Source organism: Aulonocara sp. 'chitande type north' Nkhata Bay, linkage group LG1, assembly GCF_057382095.1.
Source record: "Aulonocara sp. 'chitande type north' Nkhata Bay isolate Kocher_YH1m ecotype deep benthic linkage group LG1, A_spYH_male_GT1.1, whole genome shotgun sequence".
NCBI lineage: Eukaryota > Metazoa > Chordata > Actinopteri > Cichliformes > Cichlidae > Aulonocara > Aulonocara sp. 'chitande type north' Nkhata Bay.
In genome coordinates, this window is record NC_141344.1 from 30,855,926 (window position 1) to 30,875,797 (window position 19,872).

General features: G+C 43.2%; 1 protein-coding gene across 9 annotated transcripts in view; it reads left to right on the forward strand.

Moving 5' to 3' along the window:
• neo1a (neogenin 1a) overlaps positions 1-19,872 on the forward strand; it is a 152,923-nt gene that overhangs the window by 39,643 nt on the left and 93,408 nt on the right. For all 9 annotated transcript variants that reach the window (XM_086293365.1, XM_086293401.1, XM_086293375.1 and 6 more), the window contains exon 2: positions 17,899-18,222. In XM_086293365.1, the coding sequence (XP_086149491.1) occupies positions 17,899-18,222 (324 nt within the window). The remainder of the gene's footprint in view (positions 1-17,898; positions 18,223-19,872) is intronic.

The following is a 19,872-nucleotide window of genomic DNA, read 5'->3' on the forward strand; positions in this document are numbered from 1 at the left end:
TGCAATGTCTAAATCCCTACCAGGTGTTCAAATGTATTCACGTGACATGTCTGCTAACTACTTGAATCAATTCTTTTCGATGTTTGGCTCTCTTGTGAGCTGATGAAACATAATTGCAAGTGGTAATTTGGTCTTGGAAAATGGGATGAACCACTAATTTGAAAAGAAAAATGCTGCTGTGAAAATCAATAGGAAAATCCTTAGCATGCTAAAGAGAGAGCGCTGCTGCCATATGCCCATAACACGTCCTATGGTGTGCCCAGTGCTTAGCACCAGGGTGCCGGCAGGAAATGCCATATTGGCCTCCCAGGCCAGTGAGATCATTGGCTAAGCCCCCAGGGTGTGGACACATGGTCCCAGGCTGTCTCATTCTCTCGTCTCTGTCCTTCGTCCCCCTGCTGACATGACAAGCTGTATGCTCTAAGAACTCGTTTAAGCCTTTTCATCAAGGCTTTCACCTTTGATGGGCTTTTCGTGTTTGAGTACAAAGACAAATGCTGGAAAGGTGACGCTGAGATGATGTCATGCATGAATATAGGGACACCTGTGGGTAATTTAGATATTAAAAGTAAACAAGAGCTAGAATAGAGAGTAATTTTCTTAATCACCGCTATTTGAAAGGACAGCATGTTGCTTTTTACTGCGTGTTCAGATTAACGGCAAAAGACATTACCTATATCTTAGCTATAGCTAGATGGCCCTTGCTGGCTAAGCAGGGTCCCCTTAATATGATTAAGACGGATTATGGCGTTGTCTTCACATCAAAAGAGCCAAGACCAATTATCACCCCTGCCTTTCAGCATGACAGCCCTCCTGCTCTCTTCCCGCAAATGCAGAAAGGAAAGGAGAAAACAGAACCCGGGCTCTTGTAACACTCCAGAAGCCTCACGCTAATGGATGGATTCATCATTCATTCAGGCCTTTCATGTACAGTGTTAGGCTGTGATGGTGCACAGTTGCCAGTGCTTTGGCTAGACCCTAAAATAGATTGAGCGTCAAAGCCTATTATCCCGCTCCCAGAGGCATGTACAAACAGGTTCATGTGACAGAAAATGTGTTCTAAGGCAGTTAAAGAGTGAGGAACTGAAAACAAGCTTTTCATGCCTTCAGGTGTTTGTGAATATTTGTAGGGGTTTTTTTTTAGCAAGTTTTTAATTATTTGTGCATATTTTCGTAACAAGTTGTGCGTTCAGTGCAACAGGGACGACAGCTTTGCTTCGTTTTGCTTTGGTGCCCATTACCATAATCCCCCGTCAGGACGGGTCTTCCATTACCCCTTTGTGCTGTCTGTGGTCATGACAGGAAATCAAATGGATATGGATAAAAGTAGTCCCCGTGCCTCAACCCTTCCCAGCTTATAACACTTGCACACAACACACACGCTGCTCTGCTAAATTACTCTCATAGTTTCACTTTTCTCTAAAGTGCCAGAGCCTACGAGCTTGAACAAAGGTGCCCCCTGCATCCGTACCACCCATCAAAAGTGGAGCTGGAGTCGGCCCAGAGTGCTGTCAGGAGTTAAATAAAGTCATTAAAATCCTCTTTTTTTCCCCCCTAGTGGCCCAGTGTTCACTTCTTTATGAACATGGAGCTCTTGGCTTCACACAGAAGGTGACACATAGCTATAACCTTGTTTTTCTTTGTAAAAATTGTGTGCCTTTGCCTTCACTGGAACACAGATATTTCTAAGCTTTTCATTTCTCCACAGTAATTTTGTGAAGTCAGTTACTCTTTTTGCTTTCATATAGGGCTGAACGATTATGGAAAATAATCTAATTGCGATTTTTTGCCCCAACATTGCGATTGCGATGCGATATGCGATTATTTTTTAAGGTCTTTGTCTTCTGTATTATTAAACAAAGACAAGCAATACATCATATAGTATGGCCAATACTATATTACATTAATTTTAAACTGTTCTTTCCTGGAAGACAGACCTCTGTTATGATGACATGAGGTGATGCATGAATTGATGACTGACATTTTTATTTAACTTCTTCAATCACAACAGTATATTTGAACATACACAATAGTTTATTTTTAGCTTACAAACATCTGAGCATAAAGTGCTGACAAGGAACCCTGGTGTAAACATTAAAATGAAAGTCAGTACAATGTGCAGATTGCAGAAATATACATAAACAAAATCAGTGGCTTTACCACACTCAGTTTTTCGACATCTGTGAACTACTAGACAGTCATTCAATTAAAAAATAATATTAAATAAATAAAACTAATAAATAAAAAATACACACATCTTACTGATCTCTGCAGTCAGTAACATTACACATAAAGTGCAAACATAATAGCAATTGTATAAACACACACACACAAACACGCCTTTAAAATTTAAAGGCGTGAAATTGGACGGTCTAGTTCTGATTAGCGTCACCGCTGTCTCGGTGGAGTTTAATAAACTCGGCCGTCTGCTTCTTGCTATCTAAAATATAACCAGACACTGGTGTAAATTCTCGACTGTCTCATACTTCTGTTTAATAAGTTTTCTGTTTGACGTTTAGTCAGCTGTGTGAAAACCAAGGAGGAACCCACCCGGGGGATTAATAAAGTTTTATTTTATCTAATCTAATAACTTTAATCTCAGCCAAACCGATTTACTCACGAACAAACAAAACACTGAAAAAAGCCCAACAATAACATTTTTAGGTTGTCTAAGTGACTTATATATTACGTTTAACCCGAGCAGCGAAACTCCGCGGTGATCTGAAAATGATGTGCCGGGAGTTGTGCCGTTCTCGGCCGCATCAGTAACCCTCGAGCTCCCGGCTAGCTGTCGAGCTGGTGGGTAGCAGACGCCTCTGAAAACGTCGAAGCACTTTTGCAAATATGGGATATCTTGATAAACCGAGCAGATATTTGATGTTTACACAACTACTTTCTCGCCTGAAAATATTTTAAAAGTTTATTTTGTGACCCAGAAAGATTAGTATGAGTAATTTTAAAACTTAGTAGCGGCCGCCATTGCTGGAAACTGGAGTTTGGCTGGGCCGCGCTATGAATTCTGGGATATGGTAGTAATTTGGACAGCCTTCGGCGCGTCGCTGTGACGTAATCGGTCTACAAATGCGGCCTCAGGAGGATGCAGCCCATGAATTTGGACATGTCCAGAGTATAATCGCAGCCTTTGCGGTTAGAAAATTGCACTTGATCATGTCGCGATATTATCGCAAATGCGATATATCGTTCAGCCCTACTTTCATATGCGCGTCACCTTTTATGGGAATTCAGCAAGAAAAGAATAACAAGAGAAGCTAAAGGTAAAGGTTCTTCTGAGTGTCGTCATCAGAACCTAGATGTTAACAAAGCTCTTTGACAGCTTTTTAAATTTTGGTCTGAGTAACCAGCAGCACAAAGCAGAGCCTGTTACATGTGCAGGAAGATAATTAGGGTCTATGTTGTGAGCTAATACCAAGGGGCAGACCAGCTCCTCGTATCGCTTGACCACAGCCACTCTCGGCATGTGCACTTCCAGCTTTCCCGCTGTGCTCGTTTTTCATCACAGAACCTGTGCCTTAAATTTCACATCCTCCGCGTGTGGATTTACACCTCTATTGTGTCCACATTACAGGACACGCATGTATATTAAATGCCCTGGGTACACAAGTAAATCCACAGCCACCGTGTCAGCACAGCTGGCATCACTGGGCGAATAGCAGGTGAACACTCAATCACAATCCCCACAAGCATGTAAACGAGGTCTGAAGTGGCCCCGGCGCACTACATCCTACCGCCCTACCTATTTTTTTTCTTTCTTTCTTGCTAACCTGCAGCCTGTAAGGCCAGCATTAATAATTTAAGCAAACACCCAGGCATGATAGAGCAGACAAGGGAACGTGTCGAGAAGCACTCTGGTCGAGGGAAGCTATTAAATATGAAAACTATTTGTGCTGGCTAATAGTGTCTTTGTTTTCTTAGCGCTTAGAGTCTCGTGCGTCGTCCCAGCTGACGATCGAGGTAAATTGTTTGATGAGGAATGGTTACGTTGGACGTGACTGCGTTCGGCCCATTTGTTACTAATGGCCAATCTGCATGGCTGAAACAACTCTTTCCCAGCAGATGTGTTGTCCTAACCTCAGTCAGCCTGCCTTCCATATACTCGTGCACACATACGCAGAGCTGATCGGCTACAGCAACTACTTGTATATTTATAAATTCATGGGGTGCTGCTATGCGCTTCTTGAAAAAACACACGCCCACACACACTCTCATAGGGGCCCTAGTCTTGTGTTGAGGATTAGATGGGTTCAGGGCCAGAGATTGCCCCCTCTGGTTGCAGCTCCTGCTTCAGTGTGGTGTTTGGGTGGGTTTGCTGGGGGTGGTGTGCATGAAGCCCTCCGGGGGAAAGATTGCACTGCACACAAATCATTACTGCTCATCAGTTACTGCCACTCAGCCACTTATTTACTCAGCAGCTTTGCTTAACAGAGACATGGATATGCAGCCAGACCTCAGCGCTCGCCGGAGCGTAGTGGCTCGTTATGCGCCGGGATCTTAAGGATGAAATCATTGAGAAACGCTGTTGTTTGGGTAGCAATGCAGCACGATGCAGTTTGTGAGCACAGAGTGGGTCAATACCTTTAAAGCTCGATGCACTCAATTCATCATAACTTTAAAGTCTGTTCCCAATAAGAATTTCACAGTTGATGTTGTGTGCAGGTCGCGTTTGACAGAAGGCCGTCAACTGAGCCTCAACATGAGGAAAAGTGTTGCTTCAGCTATATACAGGACACTATCTAGACAGTGAATTATTTATGGCTGCAATACCACGTAAGCTATATGTAGCATATTAAATACATAATCCTCTCATCTTTTATTGATGGTCCTTTGATACCAGCCTCCCTGGTAAGATTGATAAGAGAGCTTAAGGTGCAAGCAGTTTTGACCGCCACATTTGAGCCAGTAGTGAGGAAACTTCACCCAAGCCTTATTGGGAATGTTTTTGTTTTTGTTTTTTCCTTTTTTGCTTCTTTAATGAGGACTGGTGGTGGAGGTGGGCGGTAACTCAAACCCAGATTGCTCAGGGAGAGATTACGTCTGCTTATGATATAGTGTAAACAGTTGGGCACAAGCTGGTTATGCTCGGTGGCTGACTGTTTACACACCGTTACTGACAGATAAGAGGGAATTTCAGCTGTACTCTGATCAGATCTGCAACAGGACAAGCCTGTGTCAAGTGTTCACGGTCTCCACTTCCTGTGTTTTTTTTTTTTTTTTATTGTGAGAGCTACCTGATAGATGCAGAAAGAAAGGTGGGTGGGCGGTGGGAGGGGTCTCTCTTTGATGGGTTAAATGTGTTGCTTTGTAGGCAGTACAATCGTGCACTCACGTTATCACGTCACACAATAGAGGCGAGATGCAGTCCGTCAGTGTGCAGGAAATGGGATTCATTTATCTAACCTGATGACGGAGACGCACCAGCAGCTGCACAGATAGGACTCTTTTACGGCTCGAGCGGTGCCGTAGTTGATTTGGGAATTAGATGGCGTAATTGGCACAGACAAACGAGCCATCGCTACGGAAACGAGTTCCGTCTTTTTGTTGTTTTCAATCAGAAGTATTCAAACACGCATCGACATCTGTTACGTGTGGTTTGGTGAAGCCGGGTTCCTTTTGGTTTAACTGTGGCAAAACTGCTATGCACACCATGCCCGTGGATATTTTTGCACAGGGAAACAAAAACTGCTAGTAAATCTGTTTGGCCTTTACTAAGATACACAGTCAGCTTTTGTTAGATCAAGCCAACCGAGTGACATTTTCCCATCTAAATTCAGCTACTGTTTCATCTTTTCATATCATGGTAACGCAAGCATTCGTGTTTCAGGAATAAACCACATAGTTTGCACCGTGATACTGTCGTGGAAGGGATTGGATAGTGAGGAATGATAGCCACTGAGATTGAATCACAGTCCTTTTTGTGGCTGCTGGGACACGAGCACCTTTCTCATTCAGCTCTTATCTAAACCAGACCGATTGAGGCCATGTAGCCATAATTCTTTTTGTAAACAAATGAGTGCGCCCTACCCCCCTCCCCTCGCCTTTTCTGTCTGAGATGTTCGCACAAATGCGCCATGAGTGACATTCACCTTGCTGTGTCCTCCCGTTTTATTTTATTTTTTTCCCCTCCCTTGAAGTCTTGACTCCCCAACAAAAAGACCCATTACTCTGTCTTGTTGTCACATCAGTTTGCCTCTTCCTCACCTGCAATATGATCCACATTAGCATCCACATCAAGCCTGGGAAGCTCCCGCTGTCTGAGCCGACAGGACTGAGAGCAGAGATAAGCTCACTCGGTAATGAGTGATCAGCCTCCGGTGGGCAGGAGAAAGAAAGAAGGGCCCTTCAGAGCTGCGGTATGGAATGGGCAGCAATGCAGGTCACATGCATGTGTTATTGAGAAACTCAGTCTCCGTGACCAGGAATGCAGTTTTTTTTGTCAGCATGTGTGGTGATGCGATGCCTTGTTTATGATATTCATGCTATACTTCACCTCCCATTCGTGCCACTGGTGCCACATCCTCCAACTGCTTTTGTTGTACTTACATCCTTAGAGACTGGCACGGGCTTCACACTCGGCGGCAGAGCATAAAGGAGAGGAAAGCTGGTTACAGTGGAACAAAGGTGCAAACAATAAAGTGTAATGGTTGAACAGAAGTGGGCAAGTTGTATGGAAATTAATGCATGAAAAGCCAGGCCTGCCGACTGAAAGAAACAGCAGGTGGTCCCTAAGGAATGAGAGGATCAACAGATAGCTTCATTCCGCCCACTAAGCCTGACTTTTACACACTTACCAAGCACCAGTCTCCTCCGATTTGCCTGTCTGCTAAAGAGCATGGAATAAAACGATTCACTTTCAAAAGTTTCTTTCTGAACATGCTGCTATTATTGCTCTTGATGCAGTGATTAGAATATATATTGAATTCTAATATCTATTTTGCTGTGGACATTGACAAGAACTATGAGCAGAAAACCCATTTTGCGAGGATTAAACTTGAAGTGGAGGAGTTTTATATGTCAGGGGTGGGCGTGGACTTTGTTCATGAGTGAGGGGAGAGTGACTGACGGGTTGGAGCGGCTGATTTATCCTACCTTCAACCACGGCATCAAGCTCTGGGTAGTGACCCAAAGAATGAGATCAGGGATACGAGTGGTGAAAAGTCTCCTCTGAAGGGTGGCTGGACTTTTTCTTATTCATAGGATGAGGAGTTTGGTTATTTGGGAGGGACTTAGAGTAGAGCCACTACTACTCCACCATATTATGGTGGTTTGGACTTCTGAATAGGATGCCTCCTGGGGGTCTCCTAGGGGAGGTATTCTACCAGGAGTAGACCCTGCGGTAGGTCCAGGACATGCTGGACAGATTATATTTCTAGTTATCTTTCATCTCAATCCTTGGCCCACTGGCATTGTCTGGCTCAGTAGTTACTGTGGTCGGTGGTTCAGTTCCCAGTTTCTTTGGGCAAAATATTGAACCCCAATCCACTAGATTGTGATTGCATGTGTAATAGAAAGCAGCACAGAATACACTGCTGTATGAATGGGTGTAAAGCACTATAATAAGTTCTGGCCCATTTACACTAGTCACCTGTAAAGTAGAAATTCCACTGAAAAAGACTCATAGCTGCTGATGATAGATTTAGTAAGTAAATGTGAGTAAAGCACATCCCATCCCTTTAGTCTATGTCCCCTGAAAGGCAGCATGTTAATCCCAGTAAATAAGGGTCAGATCAGTAATGTGTGTCGTGGTTCAGATTGGCTATAGGATGATATCTGCAGTGACTGGGGAGTTGTCCTAAATATATCTGTATTTGACACATGAACTGCATGTGAGAAGGCAGATGTCTGAATCGGTCAGGCAGGACGTTAGACCGGCTTCATCGGTTTGAATAAAGCCCAGCACATCTGACAGAAAATCTCCTGTCGTCTGCTGCACGTCTTTCAGGGCAACTTCGAACAATATCTCAGGCTGTTGTCTGGAGTTCATGTGTGAAAATGGTTTATGATTGCAGGCCAGAAGTGTAAGGTGAAAAAAAATTGCTACTCTCCCAAAAGGGGGAAAAAGGTGCTTTCATCATTTAAAAGGCAGCTTTGCTATCTCGTACACGACAGTAATAATATCTAGGAGACCTTCATGCCTCACGCAGCATCTTCATTTTGTAATCTAACTATGCCCCTGGTGCAAACACTTAACCCCTGTAACCGCACTTAACTCCAACGTTATTACAGCACTGTCTTCAGATAGCATTCCCTCCCGAGTCCCCACTTCTCCGAGCTGCCATGGATATTTTTTTCCAGAGTTATTTTAAGGGTCTCTTCCAGAGGGGTAGCATCCGGTTTCAAGTAAAATAGTAATTGAGTCTCCCTCCCAGTGTTGGCTCAAAGGCTTTGATCTTTCCCGTACTCCAGTGTTAAATGGTTTCCTCCAAATCGCTGTGAACACGCAGCGACTGGCTTCCCTTTTATCAACAGCCCACTAACTGCACCTCTCTGTCAACTACTTTGAAGCCAGTCTGAAAAGAACAAAAAAAAGAGTCGTCCCGCATATATGCACACTCCTCATAAATGCATGTTTTTAGTTGTAAGGATCTTGTTCTATGTTAAAGGCAGAGCTGTGGGATTATTGCATAGAAGAAAAACTTCAAGTTCTTTTGTGAGAAGAAACTGACAACCATGTTAATGCTAGTGTCCCCCCCCCCCCCCCCCCCTTTCTTATGGGAAAATAATTCTTATCTTTTATCTATATGTGACAGCAATAGGCCAGTGTAATAAGTCTCAAAGGGAGCTTTGAAAGTGGGGGGGACTATGACTCAGCTCCGTTGTAATTAGCAGAATTTGCATGCTGATGCTTATCTCGACAAGAGGAGAAACTGGGGTAGTTTGAAATGTTTTTGTGTCTGGGCTGGTAATTGGCATCTGACTTATCAGAGGAAGATTGGCCACACTTGACCACTCAAAGGAGCCAGATCCAAACACTGTGATCAAGTGAATTGCTGGATGTGACCTCTGGCAGAGTTGTTCAGTGTGCCCTGCACTTTTATCTCTAGCTCTTTGTACCAACCGCTCTACTTAACTGTAGGGTGTGTGGAAATTGTACTGTAAGCAAGCCCCCCCCCTACACCTCCCAAACACCCCCCCACACCCCTACACACCCCGTCTCCTTCTCTACTTCTTCCTGTTGTGCTCAAGAAAAAATAAGAGCAAATAAATGACAGGAGTCAAGGACGAAATAGGCAAAGACCCAGACTTTGAAATCCAATGCTGATAAATTGCCGGGTGTTTGACTGTGCAAGGCATAGAGGATTATATCGATTTTCTTCTCTGTGTGTATATGTTTGTGTGAGTGAGTGTGATAGCTGAGGAAAGAGAAAAAACAGGCACAAGAGAATATAATATTGTGTTTCATTAAAAAATCTCTAGGATATCTCATTACGGCCACATGATTTTCTTCAGTATGGGGGTTGGTGGGGACAGGGTGGAGCTAGCTGGTGGCAAAATGAATGTGCTTTCCTGTCTCAGATGACTATCTCATGTGTTGCTGCTCAGAACTTGTCCCCAATCTGCCTGGTGTGTCGACTACTTCCTGGCTACGTTTTGCCCAGTGCTTGCTGGTTTTACAGCCTCATCAGATAACTTATCGCCACAAGGCATCTGGAAGACATTTCCACTTTTTTTCTTTCTTCCCCCCCCCCTATGTATTATTGTTACTCCAGCTTTATTACTGTACAATGCTATCTCACATGAGATCTTCACAATTCTTTCTTTGTCGCGCTCACAGCAGCACTCGACAATGTTGTCAGATTTTGAGTCACTTGTCTCATGCTACCAGATTATTTGAATGACATCGCGATGTTTTATGGGTCAAAAGATGATATGGATTTCCCCTCCTGTTCGTCTTTTCTGACTACAGTTCAACGGTTCGTACTGATTGGTACTATGTGCTGATTTCTGGTGGTATTTTAAGCGCGTCGTTTGTCTCTGCAGTTGTTAGTTTGTTTGAGAGTGCAATTTAAAGGGCATTTTACTTAAAAAATAGCAGATAATGGCATCTGCTGCCATGGTGAGTTTTTTTTTTCTTTTTTTTTTTTCTCTCAAAGCACTTTTTTTTCAGCAGCTAGAAAAGGTTAGTCCAATTCTCAAACGCAAGCATTAAGTGATGGTTGTAACCTTTAGTCCAACTGCTCTGTGGGTGTCCATCTAGCCTGAGAAACATGCTCGTTCTTGCCATTTTGCGTTCCAATTACTTTGCGTGAGGCAAAGTGGGTTTTTTCATCATTGTCTTGCACTATCTCAAGACCAGCTCTCAAAGAATGCCTGTCTGGGCTGCTCTCGTCTCTGTGGGCCAATCCTTCATTGTGAGCCCACGGGGGAGGTTGATAAGCGAGGGAATTTGAGCCTCAATCAGTACTGGTTAATTATCGCTACCAGATGAGGTGAGGGGGTTCCCCATCCAACCAATCCCTCCTGGGTCTCCCTCATCACACTCAGCTGTTGAAAGCTCTGTCCAGCATTTCATTTAAATGTCTTTTTCCCCTCCTATTTTCAGTATTTGTGTCCAGTTTTACTGAAAGAAATATACCTGCCTCTATCATTTTGCCAAAGAAGAGTTTTATTAACTGTTTAAACCATTAAACCATTTATTTGTACCAGAGTTCATAATACAGTCTACAGCGGTGGATATATAATTCAATAACCAGTAAGTTTAATATAAAATTATGTATGTAATGTAGCCGAATGCACAGTCAAGAACATATTTTGTTTACAGGCATGCCACAGGGATATAAATATGCATATTTTGGAAACACAGGTTCCAAATGTAATTGTTGTAAACATCTATGAAAAATGTATGCTACACTAATGAGTGCAAAGCATGAATTAGTGTGCATTTAAGAGATTTTCCCCTGCAGACTATTTCTCCTGATCACCACTTGGCATTTTCATTGAACTGTGACATAAAAGGTGTGTATTTGTAGGACTAATGAGAAAAGAAAAAAAGCCAGATACTGCCTCAAAACCTAATTTCCAGCATTCTCTTTTGATGTTTGGAAAATACACAAACACACTTTTTTTTCTCTCTTTTTTTTTTTTATAGGCCACTGCATGGATACTAAGACGTTTAGGCTTCAGATGTTGGCGCTTACTTTAAATCAAATGCTCCTGCAAACAGCTGCTCTTAAAATGCTTTATTAAATGATGAAAAATCAGTTTCAAATGTTCTAATTCTTTAAATCACTCAGTCCATATAATCTGTGAACCAAAGAGTAATGTTTACCACTGACTTTCAGAATGGTAAATGTTGGTCTAAGCGTCGCTCGATATGGCCTCCTCGTAGCTTGTACATTATCCAGTTTCTTGCTAACACTTGGTGTTGAGCCTGGTTTTAAGGCCTCTCATTAGGCAGTGCATTGAAATAAGGCTCCAAGGTGGTCTTGGACTGAGCTCCTTTGCTACTAAGCAGGAAGTTGGGGTCAGTTGTGCCTGTGTGGGATTAGGTAGTCATTAATCACTGGTATACTATACCCTGACACCATTACATTCAGTACTGTAAAGAGTAAAAAGGTCTGAATAAAAATCCTTCACTTAATGTCTTCACATTGGCCGTGGCGGTCCACATTTGAAGTTTTGCCGGCGTCTTGCACTCAGACTATTTGCTAATCCTATTAAGCAGTGAATCATTTCACTAAGATCTTTTTTTTCTCTCCACCTGATTAAAAAAGAGACTGACGTTTTTTTTTAGAATACCATTTTCTGGCAGTTTGCAGCGCAACCAGAGCTGATGCCGTTGCGGTGACCCTCCTTCACTGGTGACCCTGTCATGTTGCCTCCGGGCCTCTGGAGCTTTACCATGGCAGCCAGTATACAGGATGATGGAGAACTCTGAGCTGAAGAAATTGGATCCTTTTCTCTTTTAATCTGCCAGTTGAGTTGGTGCCAGCGCAGGACAGCCAGTGTGTGAGCTAGGCACCCCAGTCATTTTGTCCATCCCTGTATGGCTTGGCCTTAACTCCTCATTTCATGAAGTGCTGCGGGGAATGCTTTGAATACCAGAATCAGTGGGTTGTGGTATCCGTGATCAGGCTCATCAGGCATTGTTGAGTGCTTGGGTTGTAACACCAACTCTCTTTTCCTTTAGCTTGACATTGTAAAAGATAGTAGAAGATGGTAAAAGTCATATAGTCAGATTATTTGGGCTAATCTCTAGAAAGCACGAACACAGAGTCTCTACATAAATCTTAATGTCTTTAATTTAATATAAGTAAAGCCCAGCACATTAATTCGAGCGGGAGGCTGTGTTTTCTTAATTTGAAAAGGACACCTTTTCCACTAAATAGATACATGCCTCAAATAAGCTTTTTCTCCATTTCTACATTGCAGACACCTAGTCCCACCACGCTCGATCTTAGGTTCATGGTTATTTCCCAGAGGTCCTCGACGGTGACAGATGGGCTTTAGAGCAAAGTTTTGGGAGAAGGCTGGATGAAAGACTGCACAGAAAGAGACACGGACTCAGGGTGCAAAAATGAAGGAAAAGCACAGGAGAGTGTGGGAGGGAAGAAGAGACAACCATTTCCATTAGTGTCATTTAAGCAGCCTGATGTTCTGCCTGGAAGAACAAACGGTGAAGATATGGAAATAGCACAGAGACAGGAGCCTGAAGTGCTCAGGTAAATTACAAAAGGCCCTCATCCTGTATCTATCTTTACCTGCACTGAAGGCCTCCATTCATCTCCGATGCGCTACTAACGATTTTCCTGGCTTGTTTTCTTACAAAGGGCTTACAGCTCAGAGATCCAGTGACATATTATAAAGAGTGTGAAAGCAGCATAATGATAACAAGCAGAATCCATATTACTGTTTGCCCTTTACAGATGTAATTTCCCAGTGGTTTCAAATCTCTGCAAAGTGTTTTTACTTTTGATGATGTCCAGGATTTCCTCGTCCCAAGATCAGGCCACAGAAGAGCCTCGGTTGTTGAAAACGCGACTGGCTTCCAGAGCGCTCTGTTCTGTCTCAAGAGTGGCTCAATAAGGAAGGCAGTCACTATGACTGCTGTCAGGCGGTGGGTCAATGAGGGAGTAGGCTTCCTGCTGGGCCAAGTGCAGAATAGGAGCGAACAGGGGGTCTTTGTGCAGAGAGCACACCCTCGCCAACCCACTCTTTACTGCCTTCAGTGAGATTTCTTTTTTTTAACACACCCAATGTTACGAGGCTGACTTTGTAATTTGCCGAAATTGTTAACCGGTATCTGGGGTCAGTGCAGATGACCTCGCACAGTTGATGCAGACACCTTTTTCTACTTTTCTAAACTCTCACGGGAAGAGAGCTAGAAGTTGTGGCTTACTAGTTATCACACACACACACACCCCTCACCTAGATAGTAATCTCCGTAATGTCTGAAATCGTGCTTTTAACATTGTCAGGACGTGGGGGAAATCCATCACTAGCCCCACATCTCCATTCTGTCTTCCTCATATCCGAGTGGGGGGGAGCACTGCAGTATATCGCAGCACCACCTTAAGCTGGGCTCCCAAACCTTTTATGACTGCGGAGAAAAGTGGATTTGGGACAGAGGTAACAGCCCATGCTTATCAAGCAGACAAGCCCATTTTCTAGCCCCTTGCTCTCCGCTCGACTTATTCTCACTGGTTGCCTGGTGTGGAGGTTTCTATTTATCAAACACAAACGGATGGGGGCCCGAATAGATTAGACTCCTCACACTGTAATGTGGTTTCTGACCCCTCTCTCCTCCTCTAACTCTACAGCTGTGCTGTTAAAAGCCCGCTGTGTTTCAGTGCTATTGTAAGAAACATTTAAAGGTGCACTTTGCATTTCTCTGGGAAACATATAGCCATCATCTGGCTGTGTGAGCGAAAGACAAAAAACAAATGTATACAAGAGACAGAAATTCCTGTCATTGCAAATTTAACTGATCTCCCTTCTTCTCATTATGTTCTGTTTCAGCAGGTTTTTGTTTTTCTGCACTTTGATGTATGAGAACATGAGTTCTGTTGAGTTTTCTGTCAGCGAGCACTTCACAGTGCATCGGCACGCCACTGCTCGTTCTATTTGTGTTCATTACAATTTTTTTTTCCAGGCTTATAACTCGGAACCTTGTTAGCTGCCAAAAGTAAACTTTTTTCCCTCAGCTCTGGCATAAAGGTTGAAGCTTGTCTTTACTCTAAGATACTGATGTTTGTGCATTTTCTTCTGTTTTTTTTAATCACATGTTGCAGATAGAGATCCTTGCTTCCTGCTGAGGTGCTGGCTGCTTGTCCTCTCTTTTTAACAAGGAGCGACAATTCAGGCTAGTGAACCTTTAAATATCGGTCACGGGTGTGGTTTTTCCAGCTTCTCCTTACGTCACTGGAATTGCTTTAGGTTAGCGTTCAGAAGCCTGTTTATTGATACGGGGACTTTGTTGTTATTCCTAAGGGACCCATTAAATTGGTGAAATATGGATTTTGCTCTGTGTGCTTTCATACATTTTCCCTCATTTTCTATAAATAATCTGAGGGAGTTTGAAAGAGATAAATTTGCCTTGAGTTGGTTATTTTTAGTTGCTTTCTAGAGGAGAGAAATTATACGCTGGCTACACTGCGCTTTATGTGAAACTTCTTTTATGATTGTGTTTCTCTACATGCTACAAAGACGGAAACATGAAATATAGTCATCGGTTTGGAATGCTGCTTTCGCCTTTTGTCAAAATATTTGTTCAGTCTGCAGATGAGTCCAGGGTGTTCGGCATTGATTTACACAATCCCACCTTTACGTGAAACGCACGCGTTTGAACTTTGGCCACTAACGTTGGCATCCTTGTTTTGGAATCTGTTTGCAGTTTTATTGGATTTAGTTTTGTTTATATAGCACCAAATGACAAAAATAGTTGCCTCAAGGTGCTTTGTATTATTAGGTAAAGACACTACAATAATAGAATGAAACCCCAACAATCAGACGACTTCAAATGAGCAAGCACTTGGCGATAGATAAGGAACTACTCGCTTCAAACAGGAAGAAACCTTCAGTAGAACCAGGCTCAGGGAGGGGCAGCCATCTGCCAGGAGCGGTTGAAGGTAATGTGAGGGAGAAATTGAGATTAGTAGCAGAAATGGTGTTAATGAGTCAAAGATTCTAACAGAAGATTAGTTAGATGCTGCCAAAAAGCCGATTGCCTGCCATCAAACTCCTTACACCCCTGGTTCATCCCAGTGCACAGACGTTGGTTGTTGTGTCTGCAGCTGAATGCAGATGGTTTGCCATTTTCTCAAAAGTAGAGCCGAAGCTAAGCCCTCCCCTACTGTTTCTGCGATTGGGATGAAAAGCTGCTAAAGCCAGCTGCTTTGACTCTGATAGGATGCTTGTAGGACCTTCAAGCCCATTCAGTTTTTTCCCTCAGATAGAGAGCAGCTGAAGATGGTCTTTTGACTGGAGGGGAGCCAAACCTGGGCACAGACGAGCTGCCCAGCCCCACACACCCAACTGTTCCAGCAGTGTAATGCAGAGATGATTAAGCATGTCATGGTGCTTTTGGTCCGCTGGAGTGACGAATTCCTCCCTCAAGTCTCTCTCCATCTGTCCTATACACCATGAGTCAAACACATTTGCTAGTGTTGTCACATTCTGCCCAATATGTAAGCAGGCTCGCTGTGAATTTGTTGATTTCCTGAAATTAGCTACTTGCTTCAGTCTAATTAGAAGCCACTCACTTGCCTCCTAAGAGCTGCAGTTAGAAATGTTTTGGGCTAGTTTAGAACATTGTATATTTTATTCATTACTGCTGTTTATTCACTTGAATTTCACTTCCACTTCTGCCTGGAGGGATTTTCAAAATGTTTTGAGCTCTTGCGCACTCTGTGCATTACCCAGCCTAATAAAGTTTTCTTTGCTTGAATTTACTCCGCAACTGCAGTGAAATGGCGCCAGAGCAGTCATAGGAGGATATCTGTAAAGTAACTGCTAACACAGATCTTTCTAAAGGGACTGTGCTCGTATATCAGGCCTCAATTCAGTTGTTCAGGGTCCCTGCTGTACACTGAGACAGAATGCAGGCACACTTCCTCTTCAGTATTCTGGTCCACTCATCAGTGAATTAGTGTGGGGTCTGACTGCTCAGTTTAGTGGGAAAACGGCTTACATTTATTTGCATCTGTTTCTATTTAGTTCAGTCACTTTCCAACAGTATTTTCTCTGTAATTGTTTGTGCTTTCAAGACAACTAAGTGCACAGAGGGCAAGCATTCATATTGCCACCATAATGGACCATGCATTATATTACTTCAATCTTGGATCTCTCGCTAGGGCGCCACAAGGTAGAGAAATTATCTTCTAGTAGTTAAATAGCTGAACTATTGGCACAGGATCCCTCGTTCGCTCTCACACTACTCTCTCATTTTCTGTCTTCATCTCTTTCTATCGCATTCTGCTCTCCCCTCTCCCCCGGAGACATGCCATTTCCTTGGAAGAGAGCAGGCATATTTTAAACTGCATTTAACACTCAGCCACTTATTTCACTCCATTCGTTGAATTATTAAAATACCTTCATACCCCTTTAATTATTTTTCAAGCTCTGCCCCATCCCTGCAGAACTGATAATTGGTGTTATTTATCTAAACAATACCACAGTGTGACTCTTACAGTGGGAGTGCTTGAATAATGGATGAGGTGAATGCAAAGCAATTTTACTTACTCTCACTTTGGCACTGTTCATGTCAATGTGATGTTACCATTTCTGCTCGAGGAAAGGAAATGGCAGCCGCGTTCCTGCGTGTTTACTCCTTCCCCGCACACTGTACTTATGATAACGCAAGACGTGATATTAACTTGCCAGGGAGGCTAGACTTGGTTAAATTTGTCAGTTCCTCTTGCCCAATTCCAGCGAGGCTTGTGGTTTCATAATAAAAAGCCTCTTTGAGGCTCTGGAATAAGGCCGAGGCACTTTGGCTGAAAGATAGAATGAACAAAAAGATGTTTTGGTTCGGGAACACTTCATTCAGTGTTTGGGGCACTTGGAGTCCTGCAGTGTTCTGTCATTTTTAGAGTGAGCATTGAAACACGCCATTGATGTCAGCGACTTCTTAGGATATGCTGTGACCGAACTGAAAAAGCAGATAGTAGTGTTGTGCAATTTAGAGTGATTGCAAGCATTTCGCACCTTTCATCAACCCTCTGCTGCAGCCTAACCGCAAGCATGTTTCTTTACTGATCTTTGATAGTAGTTACACTCGATTACTGATTAGTAATCCGATAAAGAAGCTGAAGCTTACGGAAAGAAGATCCATGCTGGAATCAGTGAAATCAAAACGGATACACTGGTATGATCTGACCGTGTTAAATTGTGATTGGTTTTTACCACCTGCTACATACAGGTGCTTTATTTTGAAGAGACTGGACTTTCAGAATAAAATTCTTAGAGTAACTTGTATAGAAATATCAGCACTGTTCACATTTCAACTAACAAGAAGTGTGAATAGCTGTGGCGTAGTTTGGTGGATAAAGAATGGAGGCGACCTGGCAACCAGCCAGAAGAAGCATCAGTGTTATATCAGTGTTATATATTACCACTTCCTGCAGGAACTTTCAGAATAAAATCAATGTAAAAACGAGAAATAGAGCACTAACTCAAATTGTCAGACTTTTTAATCCACTGTATACACAGCTAATCAGGTGTTTAGAATGATAGAGAATGATCATCTGGGGAAACTTGAGCAATGCATCCTTGATAATGAATCTGCCCCCATAATTGTGGTGTGATCTTCAAGCCACATCGCCCACAGATAAGCTGCTGGAGAGCAGCAAGAATTTCGCTAATTTTCATTAGCGCTCAGAGAAAAGTGGACCTGACGTAACTTTCTGTGTTGACATCTCACTTCTCCCCTCTGTTGCTCCTCAGCTTCAGCAGTGCAGCCCTTCAGCCCCTTCTGGTTCACCGTGGAGCCCCAGGACACGCTGGCCATCCGGGGGAACTCCGCTTTCCTCAACTGTTCTGCACACAGCGACGCAGCCACGCCGGCACACATCGAATGGAAGAAAGACGGCACCTTCATGAGCCTGGTTTCAGACGAGAGGAGAAAAATACTGCCCGACGGCACGCTGTTCTTCAGCCATGTGGTCCACTCTAAACATAACAAGCCAGACGAAGGAACCTATCAGTGTGTTGCCACCATTGAGAACCTGGGATCCATTTCCAGCCGCACGGCACGCCTCTCTGTAGCAGGTAAGGACTGCGAGATTAATCAGCATAGCCAGCATGTGATACAGTCCAAACTCAACTCTGGTTTATGCTTTCAAATGTGTTGTAGTTACTGTTGAGCTGTTGATCACTCAAAAGCCACTGTGAGATTATGGATGGAGCCGAAAAGCATTGACTAGACTACGTGTTTACCAGCAAGTGCTTTATAGACCTGCTGAACTCCCAACACGTGTTTGCACTTGTGCTGGCTGTCACATCAGAGTGAGTGTGCACATTCAAAAGCTGATTGACAAATGAGGCGATAAGGTTTAGATAATCCCAGCTTTAACTTTTTGTCAGGGCTAATGAGACGTCATAAGAAACAAAAGCTGTTTGTGCAGTGACTTAAAACCTGTCAGTCTTTGCTATGCTCCCCCCTTCACCACTGCATGCTATATGTGCACAGACATGTGGCGTCCGTATACATGAAAGGGTTTTGTGGTTTATTTTTCTTATTCTGTTGGGGGGTTTTTTGTCCTTCAGGTGCTCGGCCATTTGTGCTTTCTTTTCTTTAAATTTCTTCACCTCGCCGGAGCCTGAATGCATTTGGATAAATGCTTGTAAAAAGGGTCTTTTTTTCATTACTCGCTGTACAGTGTGACCTTGTTCAGCTCGGGAACAGCAAGTGACGTGGGATTATTAGGTGTTTTGAGTCAAGTCATGCCCCAAAATTCAATTTGCAGCTGCAGGAGCCACAGAATGCATTTACTGTGTGCTTTCTGCTCAGCCGTGCTCCGCCACATTTTAAAGACACTCGACAGAGACCTCTTGTTGACAATGGTATAGCGAGCCTCTCAGACAGCGAGCGCCTGTGTAAAGTTACTGTCCGCCTGCCGTTCTGTTACTTTTCATTGGTTTTTGAATTGCAAAGTAATGAAGCAGTATGTTAGCATTGCAGAGATCGAAAAGATTTTTTTTCTCCTTCACTCAAAAAGCTCGCGGTCTAACTGTGTGTGAGACGAGATCTCGCAGATACGACTTCCCTTGGGAAAAGGATATAATACTATTAGAGTGCAGCAGGGTTTAAAATAAAACATCGGATGGTCAAATAAAAGATATCAGCATTAAAATGATTCTGTGGAGTTTCCTTGTGAACAGACAAATTAGATCTATATTTATTTTCATGAAGACAAATGTGCTGAATGCACTTTGTCCTCCAATTTCATCTACACTGTGTGCACATTTACTAGGATACAGTCTTTGCTGGCACATTACAGTGTTTCCACGCGAATTATCACCCGTCCCTGTTGCATGCACGCCCGTCTTTGTGTTTTGAAAACAGGGATTTGTGCTACTATAAGTCAAAAACTCCACGGGGTAGCTTTAACTATGCAATGTTTGGCATCAGTGGCACAGATTTGATGAAACTTTGGAAGATGACATATTTACAGAAATGTCATTTTAATTGGAATCATTTTTACAGCTGCCATTTACTTCTACTCCAGCAGCGACAGGGGTGGGAGACAGGTGCTCCTGGAGTACAAATAATATCTCCCCCTGCGCTCGCCTATAATGCAAAACGGACGTGTTTAGTTCTTGTTCCAAGATGTCTGGGTCAAACATGATGGGATGTTAGATTCAATCAATTTCTATTTGACGAGAGTAGCAGGTGAAATCTGTCAGCTTTTATAGGCC